General features: G+C 42.8%; 1 protein-coding gene across 3 annotated transcripts in view; it reads left to right on the plus strand.

Annotated features, from left to right (window-relative positions):
• LOC126356171 (teneurin-a) overlaps window positions 1-24,552 on the plus strand; it is a 2,471,974-nt gene that overhangs the window by 2,281,651 nt on the left and 165,771 nt on the right. For all 3 annotated transcript variants that reach the window (XM_050006926.1, XM_050006927.1, XM_050006928.1), the window contains 3 exons: window positions 11,526-11,835; window positions 19,072-19,453; window positions 23,077-23,271. In XM_050006926.1, coding sequence (XP_049862883.1) covers window positions 11,526-11,835; window positions 19,072-19,453; window positions 23,077-23,271 — 887 coding nt within the window. The remainder of the gene's footprint in view (window positions 1-11,525; window positions 11,836-19,071; window positions 19,454-23,076; window positions 23,272-24,552) is intronic.

A 24,552-nucleotide genomic window follows, 5' to 3' on the forward strand; every position in this document is an offset into this window, starting at 1 on the left:
ACCTGGGTTAACGCGCAAAACGATATGAGCAAGATCCATGTGGCGGAAAATGAGATTTCTTCGTAGTCTTGAGATGTTATCAGAGAAGATCGCTTCAGAAGTAAAGACATTAGAAATGAATTGTAGGCTGAGTTAGGGCACAGGAAACAGATAAAAGCAGAAACAGATCGTGGTAACACGTAAGTAACGTGCATGAAAATAGACTTCCAAAACAAATTCTTGATTACAAACCTAGCAGGAAAAGACAGAGAGGAAGATCACGGAAGAGATGGCTGGACGTTGTTGACGGAAACAGGTGAAATAAACTAATCCATGACGAGATAATAATAATAAGAAAAAGAAGAAGAAGAAGAATCCAGAAGAAACTACATGCGTGCTACCCACAACATCGTCGTCATTTTGGCAGAACGAGGATCTCGTTAAGCGCCCTCTCCCGCTTCCTGTTGCAACTCAGCTATACGAAGTAAGACTTGAACCCTGGCTTGACAATGGCAGATAAAGACTAAAATGGAGCCTGTGCGTGCGGTTTCCTTAATTACCTCTACAGTCCAAAATTATACGAGAAACTCTGCAGAGCAACAGGCACACCAAATATAGAACCGCACCTTTCCTCGCGTGCTACCTGATTCTTCACGACAAAGATAGCCATTAACGTGAAGCTGTATAAATACCTCGTAAGCGTGACTGCGTGTTATTTCGCTGCGATGCCATTCCTGCTGCTGCGATTTTCTGACTTATACCGGTGCACTTTGGTCTCTTTACCATAAAGCCAAGTTGTTTCTAAATATACACTGCGAAGCAACTTTACGTGTTTGTCCTCACCTCAGATGAATCGTTACATTAGTTATTTATGAATTTCGCTGCTACAAAGTACTCAACAATAACTATAAATTAGTCTCTCCAGCATGCATTATTACTCCCGGTGAGAACTGTTTCCGATTCGATGTTATGTTTGGGAACAATCTGGAAGGAGGGTATTTAATATAGCATTTAATATATCGTGAGAATCGATGTTAACGGCAGCTCAATGAAATGCCAGAATGTTTTTTTCTGTGGCCCCATTCTCAGTCATCGAATCAAAGGCAGTTTTAAACCCTAAGTTTATTTCTGAGAACTGCTACAATGGCGTCACAAGTACAATATTTTTGTTACCGCATGCTCACCATTCTCTTTTGGAGAGACGACAATGTTACACACTACCAAACAATTGCATGGAGCTCAAATTCTTGTTGTGTTACTCTTTCCGCTCATTTTTCGTTTGTCAGTGATGTGGAATATACCGTTTTCTTAACTCCATCCCCCCCCTCCCCCCACCCTGGCCACACTATATTTAATAATTTCTTATTGTATTGTGAACTTAAACCAAAAATTTCTCCTCTAATTACACTTTCAGTGGATCACCTCTTTGAAATATGTTTTTATCTTCAGTTTGTTGGTACAGTTTAGAAATAACGATAATTACTCGGGCTAACAAGTGATTTAGTTGTTCCAGATTTGTGTACACGATCCATAAATTGGGGATGTTGAACTTTTTCGCAGCAAATAGAGCTGTTTATTTTTTGCCGATGTATTGTTCTTTCATCGTCTCCATGCGCTATGCGTTCTGCACCATCCCGTAACATTCCACATTAAATAGAGAATACACCGCCCCCCTCCCCCACCCAATTCTTACTTTTCAGTTACATACTAAATGATAAGGATTACATACAGCTTAACATTTTTACACAGTATTACAGTTATCAACCAAATTTGAACCACTCTTTTGTAAGCAGGTTGTAGCTTTTCACTCAGTCCTCCCATTAACCGAATAGTGCTATTTGGGCCACTACAGTCCTGCATGTTTCAGCAGGGAAAGAATACATGCACTATCAAGCCGAGGTATAATGTGATGTGATTATAATCGTTCATGTCCAACTAATTCTCCAATAAGAAATGATTGAATATTTACGGTAACCACAACTCAGTATTTCTGACTGTCAGGTAGTTGGGGTCAGTTATTAGTTACAAGATTAATAAAAATATTTCTCACACTCGGATTATAGCGTCACTTAAATTTCTTGCATTTTCAGGGAAAAAATCACATTACCTGAAATCAGCCGAAAGTCTGGCCTAATATGGTACTCAAAGAAATTGTTTCACGTTACTAAAAATAAGGGAACTACATAAATTGCCTGCGGGCATCCACCGTCGATAGTTGGAAGGGTTCTACATTGTTAGGTCGCAGTAGTGATATCTGGAGCATGCCCCTCCATGATTCCCATCCAGAAAATTGCAAAATCGATCGATTACCGACAGCGCGTGCACCTACATGCTGCCTATTTTCTCTCTGCAAATTGTATATAGCGTAACTGAAACATACAGGAATCAACACGGCGCTTGATATCATGTTTAAACTGCTTGATTCGGAGACCTGCCAGAGCCTTGCGATTAAAGGTCATAGAGGCATTTACCACCCGCTAAGTTTCTTACAAATTTTTCTCATCAGACAGAATTTCGAAAAATTGTCTGAAACTGTTCTGTCGCACGTCGTCGTTCAGTACCTTCGTGTCGCGAAGTATTTCAGGCAAGCATCGACGTAACAACCCACACGCAAGCCCTAGTAAGAGAGCAAAATTATCTCACTCGTGGGCTTAATTAGGCCACTGCCGCGTTGACCTTTAACAACCATGACATTATGACACGACTAATTTGTATACCTCGGAAATAACTCGTGGTGGGAAGGTTGCAGTGGAACATCCCTTCGATGCAATGAGAGCCGGAGGTTTAGCTCACTTGAGTAAGAATGGGCCAAGTAATTCGTAGTAGATCCTGTTAAAAAAAATATTCCAGAATTCTAAGACGTAATTAAAAACACACACACAACTAACTCTGAATAAGCTATCAAGTATTCGAGATCAACTCCTCTGGTATTTATAATCAACTCCTCTGTAACGCCTCGCTAAATGATTTTATGGGTTTTATGGAACTGCTATAAGTAGAGGAAATGTCATTCGGAATCACTGTCCATCACATCGCTTGCATCTGCAGTTGCGTCCTAGCCTGCACAAGTCTAGCAGGTCGTCGACTTTGTTCTGTATACACATAGGAAATATACATAGACTAGGCTTTCATACACTGGCGCATTTTCTTCCAGAATTCAATTAAGAACTGTTTATATTCCCTTGTTTTGAACGAGGTTTCCGTGTGGTTTCTCTTGGTCATAACGCAAATGCCGGAACTGAATATAAAATGTCACGTGACTAGGGCCTCCGTCGAGTAGACCGTTTGCCAGGTGCAAGTCTTTCGATTGGACGCCACTTCGGCGACTTGCGTGTCCATCGGGATAAGATGATGATGATTAGGACAACACAACACCCAGTCCCTGAGCGGAGAAAATCTCCGACCCAGCCGGGAATCGAACCCGGGCCCTTTTTCTTTCCTTTTTTTTTAAAAAAAAAAGTCTCATTTTGTTCGTTTCCGCTCGTTGCATCCGCTCGGTGCGGAAGTCGCAAGACACCCGTTTTAGTTCGTCATTGATCCATTAACTCAGTTTTTCTATTACAAAGGGCTGCTAACCCTCTGACCGCACGTTTTAATGAACAAAGTAAGAGCATATGGACTACCAGACCAATTGTATGATTGGTTTGAAGAGTTCTTAGATTCCAGAACGTAGCATCTCATTCTCAATGGAAAATTGTACTGGATGCAGGAGGACCTGCAACGAATTGGTGCATGGTGCGGGGAATGGTAATTGAATCTCAATGTATACAAGCGTAATGTGCTGCGAATACATAGGAAGAAAGATCCTTTATCATTTAGCTACAGTATATCGGGTCAGCAACTGGAAGCAGTTAATTCCATAAATTATCTGTGAGTAGGCATTAGGAGTGATTTAAAATGGAATGACCATTTAAATTAATCCTCGGTAAAGCTGATGCCAGACTGAGATTCATTGGAAGAATCCTAAGGAAATGCAGTCCAAAAACAACACTTGTTCGCCCACTGCTTGAATAATGCTCACTGGTGTGGGATCCATACCAGATAGGGTTGATAGAAGAGAGAGAGAAGATTCAACAGAAAGCAGCGCGCTTCGTTACAGGATCATTTAGTAGTCACGAAAGCGTTACGGAGATGACAGATCAACACCAGTGGAAGACTCTGCAAGAGAGATGCTCAGTAGCTCTGTACGGGCTTTTGTTGAAGTTTCGAGAACATACCTTCGCCAAGGAGTCGAGCAGTATTTTGCTCCCTTCTACGTATATCTCACGAAGAGACCATGAGGATAAAATCAGAGAGATTAGAGCACGCACAGAGGCATACTGACAATTTTTCTTGCCATGAGCAATATGAGACTGGAATAGAAGGGAGAACCGATAGAGGTACTCAAGGTACCCTCCGCCACACACCGTCAGGTGGCTTGCGGAGTATGGATGTAGATGTAGATGTAGATGAACACGCTGAGTTACCGCACCGGCGACCCTTTGGATTGACAGTCTCTCGCGCTGACCACTCAACTACCGGGAGCGGACGCCAAAACTGGATACCTCCTCCGAAATACACTGCTGTGCAAAACGTACGGGAACTTTCACCTGATGTGTCAGTGCTATGTAACATAGCTCGATGAAATTTGGACCACACATAGAAACAACTGCTACAGTATAGTACAGAAGGAAACTGGGAGGAATGCGCATTGAGACGAACAGAAATGACACTTTCATTAAAATGTAATAATGAAACTAAAGTCACCATTATTTATAATGGTCCTCTTGACATTAAAAATAGTGAGACACGGTTCTGAGAAGAATGTGTGGTCACCACGGACAGCAATGCAACGTACCCCCATGCTGGCGAGGTCTTGTGAAATGGCGTTTCATTCCCCCACCAGCGGTTGACAACTGCTGGATGGCTACTGGCTCATGTTGAGGTGCTGCAATACGTCTGCACCACACATCATACTCGTGCTCCAAGGGATTTAAGCCGGGGGATCGGGCAGGCTAGTCCATTTCCGAACATCCTCTCGTTGCAAGAGCTACTCCATCTGCGCCGTTAAATGCGGATTCTTACCCGTAAAAATGAAAAAGACGTACATGGGGAAGTAGTACAACGTCACCATGACGTTGAACAGTGAGTGTACCGAGTTCAAAGATTTGGAGGCCAATACCCTCCCCCCTCCCCTCCCCATGCAACATTATGCCTCCCTACACCGTACAATCTGAACCAACAAAACGATCGTGTTCCTAGGTACATTAAGTGTTACTACCTTCCGCCTTGTGAGGGTACGTCCCGAATCACTAGCGCCGGTCGGAGTGGCCGAGCGGTTCTAGGCACTACAGTCTGGAACCGCGCAACCGCTACGGTCGCAGGTTCGAATCCTGCCTTGGGCATGGATGTGTGTGATGTCCTTAGGTTAGTTTGGTTTAAGTAGTTCTAAGTTCTAGGGGACTGATGACTTAAGCAGTTGAGTCCCATAGTGCTCAGAGCCATTTGAACCATTTGAATCACTAGTCAGATGGAATCGGCTCTCATTTTAGAATAGTATGTGACCCCAGTTCTCGCTGGTCCAGTCCCTACGTTCTTGGCTCCATCGCAAGCGGCGCTGCCGTAGCGCAGGTGTCAACGGAACACGATGCACTGGTCGTGGGGCAAAGGGACCATCTCCAAACAGTTCTCGTGACACTGTGGGATCGCGTGACTTGAAGTCCTCTTAAATGAGGTTGCAATTGCACCCGCTGTTTCACATGGGGCCCTTCTTGCCTGTTGCTCAATATAGTGCTCATCTGCTGCTATAGTTGACCGTGGTCCACCATCTTCTCTCCTTCGGGCAGTAGTGCCTGTGGTTCGGAACGCACCCTTATGCATGCCAGAGAGAGCCGGGAGCAGTAACAATCTCCTGGGCAACACTCGTCACACTTCGGTCTTCTTCCAGTTTCCTAATGATTATTCCCCGTGTGAAGTAATCCAAATGTTTCCGGACGATTTTCTCATGATGACCTCATGAGAGAGGGAGATGAGTATTGGAGGCACCGACAAAGGAGGACCATAAACCTACGCGCTTTCGTGACCGTAACTGTTCGCTGATTGATACACACGATTTTTTCGCAATCCTTAAGCAGCCTCTTGTTGTGAGAACAGCTCCACTCGGCGCTTTAGTCAGGCTGACCACCCGCCATGCGAAGTCCAGCTTTCTGTGCATGATTACACACCTCTGGCAGCATGCTCCCGCACTTTCATTCATTTCCGCCGAGTAATTACTAAGTTACGTTGCTTTATCTACCTCGTCCTTGCGCTTTGCAGAGGCGTGTCATCAACTGAAACGTCCCACTACCAACTCCCTAGATATTAAATTGTTAAGTCTCGAACTCTATAATAGTTGAGAACTCGAACTGCCGCTCTTTTTTCGGGCGAAAAAAAATGTTTGCATGTCTGTAATATATCGTCGAGAGAGAGAGAGAGAGAGAGAGAGAGAGAGAGAGAGAGAGAGAGAGGGAGGGAACGAGAGAGAGAGAACGGGGAGATAAGTATTGGAGGCACCAACAAAGGAGGATCATAAACCTGCCCCCTTTCGTGGCTGTTGTCATTTACGGAAAATCTTCTGACTTGTTAGGTCGCGTCGTAATTCTTTTCAAAGTTTCGCCACGAAGTCATCCACGATATACAGTTAATTAGTTACCCCGTTATTCTCCCGAGACAACTGAATTCATCGATGTTTAAATGGTTCAAATGGCTCTGAGCACTATGGGACTCAACTTATGAGGTCATTAGTCCCCTAGAACTTAGAACTAGTTAAACCTAACTAACCTAAGGACATCACAGACGTCCATGCCAGAGGCAGGATCCGAACCTGCGACCGTAGCGGTCTCGCGGCTCCAGACTAGAGCGCCTAGAGCCGCACGGCCACTTCGGCCGGCGATGTTTAAATGAAATGGTTCACTAGATGTTTGTTCATGACAGAAAAGGCACCAGGGAAAATGTAAGGCATGCCTGTGATAACTCTGGGAAAGAAATAAAGTATGAGCAGCTTCATATGGTGCGAAAAATGGCATATTTGTAGGCAACTTAGAATAGGGTTAACAGACTACAGTGAAACAACTCAGTTTATCAGCTGCAACACATATTTTATCCTTCTATTACTTTTTATTGTCCTGTAATGGCAAATGTGGTGAAATAGACGTGATCAGAAACATATTTAGACAGGACTATAAATTCCAATCGCCTTTCTTTTCCTTTTTATGTCATGCAGACAACTAGACAATTTTATTAGCAACTCAAAATATTGAAATAATTTTGTCGGTAAGTTGCAGTAGGCAAAGTAAGGTATTTGTCTGCTGCAATCTTCATCATTTCGTTTGGGCCTTTGTTCCAGTTCAATGTTGGGTCGGCCTTGTTGCTATGGAGTTGGCGGTATTAGTGTCGGAGGGTGGCCGGATGCTCTTCCTGTCACCACCCCGTACCACCCCCCCTCCCCTCCCATTCAGGACGGAATTACTGTACCCCAGCTGTCTGTACCTGGTGTAAGCCATGAAATAATGCGAACGTTTTCAAATGTCTGCTAGTCGTGTAACTGACGTGGAATGTGGGGACCAGCCTGGTATTCACCTTTTGGGATGTGGAAAACCGCCTAAAAACCACTTCCAGGCTGGCCGGCGTACCGACCGTCGTCGTTAATCCGCCGGGCGGATTCGGTCCGCGGCCGGCGCGCTTACTCGAGTCCAGGAAGCAGCGCTCTGGCGCCCACGGCTACCGTGGCGGGTCTATTTGTCTACTGCGATACTGCAGCTAATTTTTAATGGGGTGATGAAGTTTTTAAGGCATTCGAAATGAAATGATCGTATGGCATTATTGGTCGGGAAAATCTCCGACCCGGCTGGGAATCGAATCTGGGACGCCGGGATCAAGAAACAGCGATTCAGCCATTACAGCATGAGCTGCAAACTATGGCAGTCGAAAGCCCTTGGGGTGCAGAATTATGGCGGCCTTACTAGTTGCATACTGACAAACATGCATGCAAAAGACTGCCTGCGATAGCATGCACAAATTCCTCGCGCCTCTATACGCCTCAGACGTGCTTGTACAAGTATCAGTTTGTTTACCAGAAAATGTCAAGCTCAGACGACGGTAACCTTTCTGATTATCTGGGGATAAACAGTGGTTAAAGAAACGAAGAAGTTCAAATACTATTAACTATTCATGGTAGACACTCTAGGAAACTGCTTCATGATATTGCTGTTTTTCTTCTCTTTTTCTCCGTACGATATAACCCTTGTACAGCATGTAAATTAACAAGAAAAAATTAAATCTCTGAGGAATGCTTGCAAGCGTCCCTATTATTGTAACACATGCTCGAGCATGCACACGCTTGCACAAGCATGGACAATCGAAATTCGATCAAAAATCAAGCTGCTTGTACAGCCGTGATGCTTAAGAAAATTTATGTAACCATGCTTTCCAAGCACGTTTGTGCATGCATGTTTGTGAAGCTTGCAAGTACGTGTGCAGCCACCTTCAGGTAAACGAGACACTGGTTAAAATCCTTTGTGAAACGTTTCGCAAAATAAAATATACGAATTCCGAAAACCGACACTCGCAACGATGTACACCTTCACCTGCTTCGACACATAAACATCTCCATAACTTGGCAGAACCTGCGCTGTGAAGGCAGCCTTTTTATTTGTACTTAGCACATTTCACGAATTTGGATAGAACAGAATCTCGAGGAACACTCCGCAGATCTGTGCCACACAGTAAAAAGCCCTGACATTTCGATTACTAAAGCCTCACCCACGTTGTGCTTAGCAGTCGAAGCTCGGAACCTAAAATACTGCGACGTGTGGCGAGGAAGAATGTTCACACTGGCGTATTTGAATGGGTTAAATATCAAAGAATGCATAAAAACATACAGAAATGTGTTCAAACATTATAAACACACCAAACCTGAACTCAAAATAATCGGAAAAAACGTCAAGCGAGTTCGTGAAACAGCATTAAATTAGGTAAATTATCATTAACCATAATTCAAACAAATAGCCCTCAGAATTTTGGAATATCTTCATTGCCTATTTCATTGAGTTGGAAGAGTACATCAACAAACATTTTTACGCGAGCTTTGAAAACAATATACAGCAATTAACTTCTGTCGTCATTACTGAAACGCAAATTCATAATAATTCACAGTGGACCATTTCCGAACAGAACATGTAAATAAAACTGTTGTGCTAATTTGCGATACATGAAATGTGGCTTAATAAAATGTAATTACGTCAGATGCATTTTTCAAGCGTTCGAAAATATACGTAGTTTTATGTCAATACTCTATTATTTCCGGTGCTTGAAAATACTGAAGAATAATGCTCATATTATTATTTTCATTTCAAAACTGCTAGCGGTAAATTTTCTCCCGGTGCGAGACCACTGACAGCTCAGGTCCTGTACAAAGTGAACACTTCTACTGAACGCGACAATCACAGATGGCGTCTTGCATCTTCTGCTTGTGACGTAGGGATAGGGAGCGTTCTTGTTCCTTATTGTCTGTACTCTACGTGGCACGTTTTCCAAATATTGCAGAAATTATTTTGTGTTTCCAGTGACGACAAGGCATCTCAACGTGAAATACCAGAAAGTGACGTCACAAAGCTCATGGAGCTCTACATCAACGTTCGCTAACTCGTACCGTGTTCTGACGGCTTTAGCCTGGCAGTCGGCCGCGAGCGTTAGCAGACTAGTAGCTGAACCACCGGAGGTTGGGACAAGTCCTTCCTCCCTCTCGAAGTGTTGGCTGCTACTGCGAAAGTATAAATGACACATGGTCATAGGGACCCTCTCTTGTGCCGTGGGAGTCGTACTCGAACCCCCTCATGGACAAGGTTTACTCTGTTCACACATTTCAAAATTAGAAAAGAAGACAACGAGCGACGTACGGCAGCAAGCAGAGTATAAGGCTATGGCCACCGCGTAGACCCAATGAAAATAATCGGTTCAATAGGTTGTTGAAAAAAAACGGCTAACTTGTTTGTAGTTTTACGTATCAGTTGAATTATTCACTCAGTCTCCTTAGTGAAATCAGTCTATGATCTTTCGAGTGAAGCCAGTCTGTGGGAGCGACCGATTAAAAGCAGTCGATACAGTCCGCCGCATTCAGTACCTAGCGAACACATTACACCGTTTTGCCATTGTTAAATCACTGTTGTTGACTGCACTCTCTTATCTCCTGTCGTCACTGTTATTGCCGTTCCAATATTTGCGTTTTATAAAGTGTCAGTAAATGGGGTTTTAATTCAGGTTTTCATTCATGTTCACGAGTAAGGCGTTTTCTTAAAAGCGAATTTTGTGTTTGGTCAAAGTGACGAAAAGCCCAGTGGCGTGGAAATGGAAGAAATCGTGTTACTGATAAAAAGTAATCCTCGAGATAAACTCAATGCAATCTACAATATCTGCGAGGATTCTTCATATTGAAAAAAAAACGTTCAAATGTGTGTGAAATCTTATGGGACTTAACTGCAAAGGTCATCAGTCTCTAAGCTTACACACTATTTAACCTAAACTATCCTAAGGACAAACACAAACACCCATGCCCGAGGGAGGATTCGGACCTCCACCGGGACCAGCCGCACAGTCCATGACTGCAGCGATACTTCATATTGAGAAACTATATTAATTAAAAAAATGCAGAGGGAATTAACGAATGATGAAAAAATTTCTCGCAGAAATGTACTTCCGGCTGGTGACAACACATGTTTAGAAAATAAGTGACCAACTCACCAAACCAAAAAAAATTACCTTTCATGCTTTCTGTTCACGTCACCTTACCGAAACAGAATTATAGATGATGGGTGCAAAAAAAAGTGGGAAGAGAAAGACAGATCTTCAAGAAATTTAAATAAAAAAGTAGCTGTCCATTTATTTAAAAATAAACTTGGACTTGGGTCAGTCGGTTGTCTCTATTTAAGTATGACCATTCAAACCCATCAAGTCAGTGAAAACATTCATATAGCTGACATAGGCGCAGAGGCTGGTTTCATTCGGTGGTTTCATGTAACTGAAAACGGAAAAACCATCGATTGGTCAATCAGTCGATTGTCCGCTCACTAGCTACCTGATATCGGCAATATCGTAAATGCGGTGATACAGGACCGATCTCTGCCGGTATCTAACGCAACCACGGTTCAAAATACTCCTCACCTAAAAATACCAGGTTAAAGTATCCGCACTAAAGCATAAGGATAAACGGCGTCTGTGATACGCTGCTCTTTGTAAAAACTGGCGGCATAACGATGACATGCTGCAGAAGATATGCTGTGCCACTTCTTAAAATGAGGGTGCTTAGACTGGAAGTTCAGAGATGGCAGCTCCATTACCAGTCTTACTTCCTGTGGGTTCGTCACCCACAGATGGACACGTCGTCTTTCCATTACGGCCAACGGCAAATAGAGTCAAACTTTTTGGGTCTTCGCCCCACTCGGATATTTTAAGGTTGTTCGAGAAGTGTAGTCGAAAGGCTGCGTCGCGCGGCCAGTGTCCCGCTGTGCACAGAAACCGCCCGTTGCCCGCAGGTTCAACTTCACGCTGCCCTGGGGCGCCAACTTCGCGGTGTACGGGCGCCGCAACGTGGCACCCAGCGTGACGCAGTACGACTTCGTGGAGTTCGTGAAGGGCGGCCGCGTGGACCACCGGCTGCGGCGCTCGCCGCCCGACGACGCCGACCTGCGGGAGCTGTACCGGCCGCCGAGGCACGCCGCCGTCAGCTTCACCAGGGGCGTCGCGACGCCGGGCGCCGGCGTCGTCGCCGAGCTGGTGGGCCACGTCGTGCCCGCGCCCGCCTTCATCGTCAACCGCAACCACCTGGAGCGCAGCCCCGATCAGGTACCTCGTATATCGTCACTCACCTGCGTCTTCGAAGAGTGCTCATGAAGTTCTACTTATCACGTGATTAATTTTTTCTTTGTTGGCGGGTACAATACCTATAAAATCTGTACACATTGAAACCCTGCGTTACAGTACTGTAGTACACCGCTAGAGGATCAAAAGCAAAATGGTACTGTCGTTTCATAAACTGGCAATTTGTGTGGTAATTCGTTTTCTGCATCTGAAGGGGGACAACGCTGTAACAATCAACTCCGAGCTGGAGGAAAAAAATTGTGGGAAGACCCTATGGAACCAAACTACTGAGGTCATCGGTCCCTAAGCTTACCCACTACTTGATCTAACTGAAACTAACTTCCTCTAAGACAACACACACACACACACACACACACACACACACACACACACACAAACACACACACACACACACACACATGCCCGTGCGAGTACTCAGACCTCCGACCGGGGGCGGGGGGGGGGGGGGTCTGGGGTGGAGGGAAGGGGGGGGGGGGGGGAGAGAGCCCTTCGAACCGTGACAAGGCGCTTCAACCACGCGGCGAGTTGGAGAAAGTGCACGGCAACAATGCACCATCAATGGCACAGTTTGCACGCGGTGCAGACGATTCCTACAAGAATGACAAATAACTTTATGGCAGACCATCACTCTGTGAAAGAACGAGAACCGCAAGGGAAACAGTCCCCTTGTGATCCAAGACCTGAGTATCACAATCTAGAAGGTAGTGGAAAAAGTGAAAATCAATCACGGATGGGTTTTAAATATTTTGAAGATGCCAACGGTCTGGCGTTGCCACCCGTCCAGTTTTCGAAGGGATTGTTCCGGAATTTAAAATCCTGTCCAGAATCCCCGGTACAGGGACTCGAGACATATCTTTATCCCCTTTTGTGCCGAATTCGCGAATCACGCGAGCGAAGAAAAAGAGTGAGGTGTGAATTTCCTCCCCCAATCATTATACGTGATTCGTATTACACATTTTCCTATTAAATTAGGGATTATTGGGTAGTTCATCTGCTACCGCGTTTCACGTCCAGTTTGAGCAGTTTATAATTAGAAAGTACCGGCCTTTGTAAAACATGTTTAGACCTTCCTCTAATTATGACAACAATTCAAGCTCGTCTGTTTCGAAGAAGAAGTTGAAAAATACGCGGCTTTCAATAACGACTAGTGTTGGAAGAAAACGACTTTAGACGAAAGTGTGTGATTTGCCCCGCCATGTTTCCGATAAAATTTGAAGGAAGAAGACACAAAAACACATTCTTGCACAACAACAGTTTGTAAACGTAAAACAGTTACAACTTTCTTCGTGAACAAGCTCACCTCTGAAGAAGATGCCGTTATACCTGCTTAAGTTCCATCTGTTAAGTACAGTGTAAAACATGGCTTTAGTTACAAATCACTGGTTTGTCAAATGAAACTGCACCATTCTTTGTTCCCAGTCAGTAATATTGCGTCTGAAACTACGTGTGGAAGAACTAAAGCAATGGCTATCTCGGAAAACGTTCTTGGCCCATACATCCAAGATGTAGCCATAGGCGAGCTACATAAACCTTTTTATTTTTCTGTGTTCTCAGATGCCTCAAGCCGAGAAAATACAAAAAAATTTCTGTATGGAGTTCGATACTTTGATTCTAATCGCAGGCTACGTCAGAGATTACTAGATTTTTATGAAGATTCCGAAGAAACCGAGAAAGAAATGTTGCATGAAATAAAGAACGTAACACTGGTAATGTCTTTCGTCTGAATCAAGAAAGTGCTTAAAGCTTAGCCGATGTTCGAGTGAAATATGGCAAGAGCAGTTTGGCGTTTGTATTTTGTGTGTTTGTCTTACTGGAAACCGAAAATCCATCCATTTTTTGTGAGCTAATTGCAAGTGCCGTGTCATAAATAATACTGAAAAATGTGGTCTTAAAACATTTCATTATGATGTAGAGGCCATTAGTTTCCAAAATTTACCTTGAATTTAGTTTCCCTGCATCAAATGTTTAGTCACTGAGAGAATTTTCAGAGTTTGTGGAGATAGAATTTAAAGAAATATTACGGCACGTTCGTACAAGATGGGGAAATATTACAAGTTCGTATAAGATGGCTCTCGCTACTTCCTGTAGTTGCAGTGTTGCATACTGCTGGCCTCCCATCAAATTGTATTTCATTTCAAAGGGTGAGGGAGACCGTTCAACATTGATTTGGCAATTTGTGCCATTAAACGGGAAGCACTATGTTGAAGAAACTGAATATTCACTTCCTGAATGCTATCTACATTATATGCAGTGTATTTAGCCTACTTCTGCTGAGTTGGAACTTAGGAGCAAGCTAGAGAGCAGGGAAGAAGACAAATTCTTAGGAATGAAAGTTCATGAACCCTGAAAGAAATACCAAAATCACAGAGGTTAAATTTTGAAAATGATGCACGATCTTTCTTGCCACATTGCATTGATTATGTGTCCACAAGACTATAACTTTTCTGAGAACAGTGTGTTCAATCTGCTTACAAGTATTTCGCGTAAAGAACAAGAAGATTTCGTCTGCAGTGGCAGTATATTTTAAAGGTTACCAATAAACTGAATTTTACTCTGGATGAAGGTTGGTTATACAATGAATTCTACAATTTCCTGAATGCATATGATGGAATTGATAAAAGTAAAGCAGAAGGCCAGGTTTGGTTGGATTTCTTTAAGCAGCATACCACAACTGACATTTCCAATCCCCAATTGCTTGGGCTCATATACATATTTTCAGTTCTTACCAGTAACTCATTTGCTGAAAAAATCTTCAGCATGATGGAGAACCAGTGGTCAGATGAAAGAAATCGAATGTCCATGAACTTAGTGAAATGAGAACTTCTAATAAAAATGAACTTTTATGAAGGTTGTGGTGAATTCTAGAATTTTCTGAAAGACATGAGGGATAGTGAAGAACTACTGAAAACAGCAAAGAGGAGCACAAAATACACTTTCAAAATACAAAACAGTGATCATGTTACTGTTAGACATTTTCTTCAAGATCCTCTCATTTTTATCTCAACTTTGAACAGAACTAATTATATTTCGTGTAAATATTAAGTCAAAAATTCATTTCGTGTTTTATGACAATAGATTCATTGCAAATACGAATGAAGAGGAAAAGACTTTCTTTTTATTGTTGTGTTATAACAATATTAAAACTAAAGTCTGATATGTTTAGAAATCACAGGTACAACAAATTGGTTATATTACTTGTGATATTTGAAGTAAACTATTAGCATTTTATTCATTGCCGGTCGTGTGACCGAGCGGTTCTAGGCGCTTCAGTCTGTAACCGCGCGACCGCTACAGTCGCAGGTTCGAATCCTGCCTCGGGCAAGGATGTGTGTGCTGTCATTAGGTTAGTCAGGTTTAAGTAGTTCTAAGTTCTAGGAGACTGATGACCTCAGATGTTAAGTCCCATAGTGCTCAGAGCCATTTTTTTAAAAAATTCATTCCGTATGATCGAGGCGTCGTCCATCCCAGGGTTTCTTGAAGCTGGCATCGCTACAATGGTCAGTAAATGCTAGGTTCTACTAATGCTCACACCAATTCGAAAAGCCCGTCGAATCAAGGCAACGGCGGAATTGTCACAGCACGATCATGGCCAACCCAAACGTCTTCTTCATCCGCCTAATCACCGTGGACGAGTGGTGGATGTACCACTATCAACTCAAGACAAAGGAGCAAAGCAAGCAGTGGAAACAAGTGTACTCACCTGCTATAAAGTCGAAATATTGGAGGAAAGTACCCTAAATTGGCTTGGCCTCACTTGTTACTTATAATTTCACCATTACATGTTTTGACAATGAGCCAAGTTTCACGCTGTGCTACATTTTTCTTTATTTCTCCTAGATATTGACAGATACACCTTTTAAACTATGTGTGTTCTTGAATGGTAAGGTTTAAGGTCAATGTTTGGTTAAAAATTTATTCAGGTAGCAAAATGTAGAGTCTATTCGCGTAAAAGGACCCCCTCCAGTTGCTTAAATCGGACCCATTACTTTACTAGAACATACTCTTATAGATAATTGATGGTGTACAGCAGCTAGCCACAAATTAGCTTTAGGCTCCTTTATTCATTCAGTGCCGTTACCGGCTTCTAATTTATACAATTGATCATCATACGGCTTTCATGCTTTCGTCAAAATATATGGTGCACTGCTTTCCTGCAGAATTGCTCTTGGACGCAAAATAATTCACAGTTACAGATTTGTAATAAATTAGTGTTTATTTTAGGGCAACTCACCCGTAAACAAAAGCATCATATATTTTGACAAAAGTATGGAAGTCATCTGATGATGAACTGTATAAATTCTAAACCGTTAAAGTAACTTAAAACCAGTTTGTGGCTGGTTGCTACTCACCATCAACAGTTTATTTCATATAATAGCCACGGTATTCAGCCTAGTCTTTACTTGACAAAACTGCACATACCCCTCTTCTCCTGGAATTCTCTTGCAGATTCCAAGAGGATAATGGGGAAAATTCAACAGGAAATGTGGAGTCCGTCTAAACTGACTAAAGTTATTGTTGCAGTTCAGAAAAAGACGTGTTGGCAGAAGACCAATAAACAATACTTGCGAGATTGTCCAGCATGAAGTATAGTACACTTAAGGCAGCAGCAAACTTACAATTTTGGGTACAGAAGTTAAAGAAGGAATTTTTTAGTATTGTCTTGCTACGATAGCTTTTTTTTTTTTTTTTTTTTTTTTTGTGAAGAATGGCCCTACAACTGACAGGGAGTTATAACACTGAACACCCTTCAAAAGAGAATCTGTTGGGAAAAAAATGGGTTAGTCCTTTCCTTAAAAGCCACAAAATCAAACAACCAGAAAGAAAGCCTATAGGAACATTCTACAGCAGGGCACTAGGGCACTTCGGTTCAGAAATGAGAGAAATTCTATATCTTTCTGGAAGATGCTGCACTGTGCCTAATTTGAAACTAGATTATGTTTCCTTGGCTTTAAATCCGTTTCCTAATTTTATTTAGTGCTATATTTAATATTTTTACAAGGAGTCGGACTTTGACAACTATTTTTCCAACTCGCTACGTGTAAGGTTTTGGAAAACACTGTAATTTTTATCATGGTTACTTCTCATTACATTTATTGAGAGTAAAATGTTAACGGTGAAAATGACAAAGTAAATATTACATGCTTTTAAAACATAATTTTGTGCTATCTTCCGTTTTTTTCAAAATCATAAACTAATTTATGGCCTGGTTTTGGGCACTTTGGTCTAACAACCATCGGGCGAGGCGAAACTGAATGTTTTTGGGACAGATTTGGTCCGGCGCTAACGGATTAAGCTCTTAAGAGACAAACCATGACAGGAGCATACTACAGAAACCTCCCCATGAATTTACGGAAGGACGTCAAGGCGAAGTGTCAAGGGAAGCCGTTCAAAGAGTTGTTTGTCATCCACGATAACATCCCCCCCCCCCCCTCCCGTCTAAGCTCCCCCCCCGCAGCTTGCTTTACACAGGATACAGTCAAACATACTGTTTCTTTGCCCTATCAAATTTCGCTCACCATCTGTATACTCCTGACATGGCTCCCATACAGGGTGAACATTAATAAAACAGACGAACTGAAGTGACGGATTCCTGACTAGAAATGGAGGAAAAAAAGCTGCTATGAACATGTGTCCGGAAATGGACGGTGTGCGTTCAACAAATCGTCTCGGAGCACGGTACAGAGCTACATCTCATCCACGCTACAACAGATGTTCAAAATGGATAGTAAAGTTTATCATGCAGGATACACTTTGGCTTCCACCATATTGGCGGGCAACTCGCCTGGAGGTTGTACTAGGGTTCGTCTCAATATGCTGTGAGACTCGGTCCTCCAGCTCTGGTGTACGCACAGTCCACAGCCTCCCTACACGTTCCTCTGTCTGAAAGGACCCATGAACCCACAAATATACAAAAAGGGCTTAAAATTTTGTGTGATGTGGTAAGTGTCTGTGATCGTACTTATTTTGGCATAGCCGTGCTACCTTTCGACCGTCTCCATGTGCTTGGCTGTATTCAAACACCGTCTCGGCTTGTCCCCGACATGAATACCGGACCATTCTGCTACTTACTTTATGCTGCGTCAGTCACACAACCTACAGCACGCACAGAACACACGGCACGTGGTCAGAGGAATTTTCGTTCTGTAGCGCCATCTACGGTGGCATGTGTTCCTAGGACCCTTTTCCCTCTATTTCCAGTCCTGAATCCATCCATGCAGTTTGTCGGTTTTATTAATGTTCACCCTGTGTACTTCTTCCTCTTTCCTTAGATAAGGTGGAATTTTCTCTGAACAGTGATACAAATTCTACGCCAAACACAGGACTTACCGACAGCAAGAGCTCCGGCTTGTAAGTATACGAGGGGTACCCAAAAAGGTTTTAATACAATAACTAAAAAATTAAGTATCGACCATGAAATGGGTGGTCGTGTTAGTCTTCTATATATTCGCCCTTCAGTGTGACACATTTGTAAGCTGATGGATGACTTTGGGGAGATCTTTGTTGTAGAAGTCTGCATTTTGACTGTTCAGAGAAAATTCCACCTTATCCAAGGAAAGAGGAAGAAGTATACAGGGTGAACATTAATAAAAAAACAGTCAAAACGCAGACTTCTACAACAAAGATCTCCCCAAAGTCATCCATCAGCTTACAAATGTGTCACACTGAAGGGCGAATATATAGAAGACTAACACGACCACCCATTTCATGGTCGATACTTAATTTTTTCGTTAATGCCAAGCCCCAAAATTGGCATATTCTGCTAACAGTCATTGGATCTCGACCAACGCGAGCAGCAATGTCGCGACACGATAAACCACAACCGCGATAGGCTACAATCCGACCTTTATCAAAGTCGGAAACGTGATGGTACGCATCTCTCCTCCTTACCCGAGGCATCACAACAACGTTTCACCAGGCAACGCCGGTCAACTGCTGTTTGTGTATGAGAAATCGGTTGGAAACGTTCCTCATGTCAGCACGTTGTAGGTTCCACCGACGCCAATCTTGTGTGAATGCTCTGGAAAGCTAATCATTTGCCACAGCATCATCTTCCCGTCAGTTAAATTTCGCGTTTGTAACGCATCATTTTCGTGGTGTAGCAATTTTAATGGCCAGTAGTGTATTTGCTCGTGTTCGTATTTTGATCTTAACGGGCTTCAAGACGTCATATGTGATGTTGGGGTCTTGGACTTTGAACAGATCGTGAGGAACCAGACGAAACGGACCGAACAGCAGCATCAGCAGAAGCCTCAGCAGCAACAGCAGCAGCAGCAGCAGCAGAAGAAGAAGCAGGATTCGCGGACGCCGAGCCGCAACCGGCGCTCGACGGGCCTCGGAGTCGGCACCGTGGGAGGAAGCCTGCTCATGATGGTCAACGTGACGCTGCTGCAGTATCTGGACACGGGCCGCTGGTTCCTCTCCGTCTACAACGACGACCTGCGCCCGCACCGCGTCACCCTCGTCGTCGCCGAGGACGAGGGCGTGTCCACTGCGTGCCCCAACGACTGCTCCGGCCACGGATCCTGCTACCTGGGCAAATGCGACTGCATAGACGGCTACGAGGGCGTCGACTGCTCCAAAAGTGAGTCTCAGGTTCTCAGTGTATGTTATAGTATTCAACTACACTGACGAAAAAAGAAATCCTACACCAAAAAATAATTAACGATGGGAAATGAAATTTCGAAAATGCTTTTTTTCTAGCTAGCATATGTAACATTGCAAGCTCAGACGTTAATGTAAACGCGAGATAAGTTATTGCAAATGTGAAGTGCTGGTACATCAATAACCGGTGTAACGACCAGAATGTTGAATGCAAGCATGCAAACGTGCGTGCATTGTCTTGTACAGGTGCCAGATGTCAGTTAGTGGGACAGTGTCCCATGCTTGTTGCACTTGGTCGGTTAATACACGGATGGTTATTGCCTGGTGATTGAGCAGGCCCAGGCAACGTCTCGACACTCTGTAGCGAACATTGGGTTACAACCGTGGTATGTGGGTGAGCGTTATCCTGTTGGATGTCAGTTAGTGGGACAGCGTTCCATGCCTGTTGCACTTGGTCGGTTAATACACGGATGGTTATTGCCTAGTGATTGAGCAGGCCCAGGCAACGTGTCGACACTCTGTAGTGAACATTGGGTTACAACCGTAGTATGTGGGTGAGCGTTATCCTGTTGGAAAACATCCCCTGGGATACTGTTTATGAATAGCAGCACAACATGTCGAATCACCAGACTGACGTACAAATGTGCATTCAGGGTGCGAGAAATGCCACAAGAGTGTTCCTGCTGCCATACGAAGCCACATCCTAGGTCATAATTGCAGGCGTAGATCCAGTGCGTCTAGCACGCAGGCAGATTGATTACCGGCTCTCAACTGGATTCCTTCTAACCAACATACGGCCATCACTGATACTGAGGCATAACAAACTTTCACCACAAAACATAAAAGACCTCCACTCTGTCCTCCCATGAGCTCTCGCTTGACTCCACAGAAGTCACAAATGGCATTGGTTCGGGGAAAGAGGAAAGAAGGCTAAACTTTTTAACGTAAGTAGTAATAATACATAATCATATTCGAGACAGCCTGTACGAGTCAGCGTCTTGCCAGCATTTCAAACCATAGTAGAAATCTTAATAGTAAAACAAGACTTGAGCACCGTGGTCACTTTCAATGTATACACAGCCTAGGGATGTAGTGGCCAAAATACTTTATTTCAGTTTTATAATGGAGAGATTTATTATTCGTAAATAGTGTTTTTTCCTTGCTGGCTATGGAACTAACAAGTATCAACTATGACAGGTAGTTTTAGCGATTTAAGTAGTGCTCATAATGTTGCTGAGATTAAGATCCTAAAATTAGGGGGCGCAGTATCTGTTAATACTTACACCAGTGAAATAAAATTTTCTTAGATATTACCTAAAAATTTTATATGCGTAATTTGACCTGACACTTTCCTGGGAGCGGAGGAATCAGTGGAAGTCGGTTAACTTCGGAGCGTACGAATTGTTTTTCCCCTTTACCAGCAGTAGCTAGGAAACGATGCAGCACGCCGTAGAATTGTAGCAGGTATTGTAAACGCAGTGTTGACTCCAGTCTGCTGTTTGTCGTGACACTGAGAGGCGGATGTGGGGATTGTTACCCCCACATTTCACTTCCCATCAGTAACAGACGTAATGCTAGGCAGCGACCACAGAACACCAATATAGTACAGCAACTACAGATGAAGTGCTAGGCAGCTCCCAGCATCCCCTGCGCAACATATTATACTTATTAGTATGAGTAGGCTACATATTCAACAGTGCTGCAGATCCCTCGTATCCTAAAGGTACGTAACTGTATGCTTGACAAGCACATGTGGGCGAGCGTGCTTGCTCAAGCATGCACGTATTTCTCGCGTGTGCACATGGCTCGAGCATGCTTGTACTTAGTACGGGTTTGTGTACCAGAAAACGTCGCACTCACGTGACGATGCGCAGACTTCGCAGTCCTTAAAAAAAGAGAGGGAAGAGGAAACGTTATATGTCGAGTAAAGAGGGGTTAAATAAATGAAAATACTATTCCCATACTAACTATTCGCGGTATATACGCTAGGGAAACTGTTTCACAGTGTTGCTGTTATTCTGTCTTTCTCCGAGTAATGTATTCGTTCACTTGTCCTACAACCTTTCTATAGAACATAATTTAGCAGGGCCAAATAAAAAGTAAATCAAATCAAATCACATGTGAATGCTTGCACAAGCCTTCCTATTCTTGGTTAACACGCTCAAGAATGCACAAGGTTCGACACTTGCATAATAGAAATCCGATCAAGCACCAAGCTGCTCGTGCAGCCCTGGTGCTTTCGCAAAGCTACAAAACACACGCTTCAGCATTATTTCGTATACGTGTTTGTTAGGCAAGCAGTTACGTGTGTAGCCTGCATCCCTTTATAGTGTCTGATTTAATGTTCAGTTTCATTGAATATACAAAGCAAATTACGTACCGTTGAAGTACAAGTATGGCGCAGTCTGGTGAGAGCAGTTACCACCGTTCAGACAGGTTTATAGTTAGGAGACGGCTACCGACGGTTAGTGAAGATAAATAAGCGCAACATGTCAAAACTAGGTTGCCTTCAACGTCACGCACACTATAGTATGCAACGATTGGCCATCTAATGGAATTTCGTTAAAATTTTTTCATCAAATGATATTTTCACGAAAATCTGTGGGTAATGGCTGGTTAGTACCGACATTCTATTATCCCTAGAAAATAGAGAATTTCACCTAAGTGCTGGTGAATGTTGTCGAGATCTCCTCCAACCTCTCCGACATCAAAGGCATGATAAACATTTCTGCTAAGATAATGCGCAGGAGTCCACTTTCGTCTTGTTTTATGCAAAACAAACAACCACGCCATGTATTATTCACGGTACAATGTCTGATTTGACTTTGAATGTCATGAAATTACACGACAAATAACACACCTCTTTATTTCAACTTAATAAAATAAACCGATGCCTAGTAAACTACCATTTTCCATCCATGGGCTATCAATTATTGTTTACTGATTTTTTATCCTGTGGAATGTGAATGCCACAAATCACTGGAGCGTTAGCTAATATCTCTTTGTTAATGCCCGCATATGTGTCTATGTTGTGTCTTTTTCTCTTGGACAAGTTGTTTCTCGTTGTTTGTAGATGTGGAATTTTCTGCGCTTTTCCCCCATACATAGGTATGTAAACTGAACAGAATGAATAGAGTGGCAAAGATTAGAAAATAGACAATATTCACTGTCAGCTTCTGATACAGATCTCTATGAGAGAGAACAGAGAGCATCTTTGTAACTTCTTAGTCTGATTGTGGTGGCTATCAGTGTGGCTAATAATGCTATGATGCCTTGTGATTGGATTATAGTACTTAACTTGGTGACTACATGCCTTCTTTGAGCTATAGGAATAGATCATGGGTGAAATCCCATCAGTTTTGGTGCTACAATATTATTAGTGATAATGATGATGCGTTAGCCTTGAAGATAGTCAGATGATAATTAGTGCTCTTCCTGTTAGGACTAGTAGCAGATGTCAGTAAATTTCAATCTGACAAAAAGTCTTAAATTAATGTCAAATTAGTAAATTATGCTTTTTCATATTTTCCATATTTCCTCCTAGTTTCTTTACTGACTTATATAAATTTCAGAAATATACTTACAGAAGTGTGTTCTTTATAGGTGTATGCCCTGTATTGTGCTCAAATCATGGCAAATATGGTGGTGGCCTGTGTCACTGCGAAGAAGGCTGGAAGGGTGCCGAGTGCGACACTCCAGAACATGACTGTCAGGTTCCTGACTGTTCAGGACATGGACAATGCCTTGGTGGTGTGTGCGTTTGTAGAGCTGGCTGGAAAGGCCCTTTTTGTGAACAAGGTATGATTACATTATTTCTTTTATTACTAGAGCCTAATGAGAAAGGAGGAAAAATAAACGAGGTTTCATTTCATTATATAACATTGTTTAGATGATGATAATTAAATACTATTTATTTCTCAGACATTGATGTTACAAAAACTTTCCTTGAACTAAGCACTGTACTAATTTCATTATAAGTAGCCCAGTGTTTTACTTGGCCATCTCGTTACTGTAGTACAGGCTACCGACATGGGAAGAAAAAGAACATTCTTTTGTGGAGAGTGTTGTTGATATGTCCAGATTTCATTCATTATGTTGTAGGACACTTCAGTGTTGATCATGGTTTCATTATACATTAGCATTAAATATGTGCTCATCTCTGTGAGTTACAGGTCTTAGAAATATCTTTAATAACATGAGGCTCTGTAATAATGTTTACATGAAAATGTGCCCTACGATTAATCTGCCAAGTAACACTGTGTGATGGATACAGCATGCACTGGAAAACCTGTCATGGGTGGCTTTTACCTTATGTTGTGTTTCTCACCAGAGATATGCATCTTTTCAGCGTGGGGTGTGATGTTCTCATGTGGGGGTACAGTGGTTCAAGCTACCCAACATGGCTTTATGATAATACTTGTCAGTGATGGTAGGTTTTGCAGTCCTTCAGCCTAATGGATCAAATGCATATTTGATCAAATTTATGTCCAAGAAGTTGGGTAGCCAATGTAGACACATGATGATCTCATGTTGCAAATACACTTCCTCCAATTCAGCCCTTTATGGTTGAACATCATCATTCATAGGATGAAAACCTGGTTTATATACATCACAAAAAAGTTCCACATGCTGTTGCAGGATATTAGGCATATACCTAGAGATCGCCCTGAACCATTACATCCTTACACCCATAGGCAACACAAGCAATGTTATATTCTTAACATGATGATACCTCAAAGAAGAACAATGTTGAGGGGGTATAACAGTTCCTTACTGTGATATAGACAGCATTGTAATGTTTCCTAGGGTCACACTACATTAACAGTTGATGAGAATAACTATTCAGGCTACACAGTAACTTATTTGTTAACAGGACATTATTCCATTGATTCTGTATCCAACCACTGTGGTCAAGATACCCCAAGCTGAGCAATACCTTACCAAAGGGGGGAAAATTTGATGGCTTGTCAAGGTTACAGGGTGACCTCTCAAGTTTGGTGATAAGTTTCATGGGAGATATGTTACCTAGAGTTTTCTATGAAGCTTCTAGCCAGGACAGGCTAATTGGACACTATTGTG

Source organism: Schistocerca gregaria, chromosome 3 (genome assembly GCF_023897955.1).
Source record: "Schistocerca gregaria isolate iqSchGreg1 chromosome 3, iqSchGreg1.2, whole genome shotgun sequence".
Taxonomy (NCBI): Eukaryota; Metazoa; Arthropoda; class Insecta; order Orthoptera; family Acrididae; genus Schistocerca; species Schistocerca gregaria.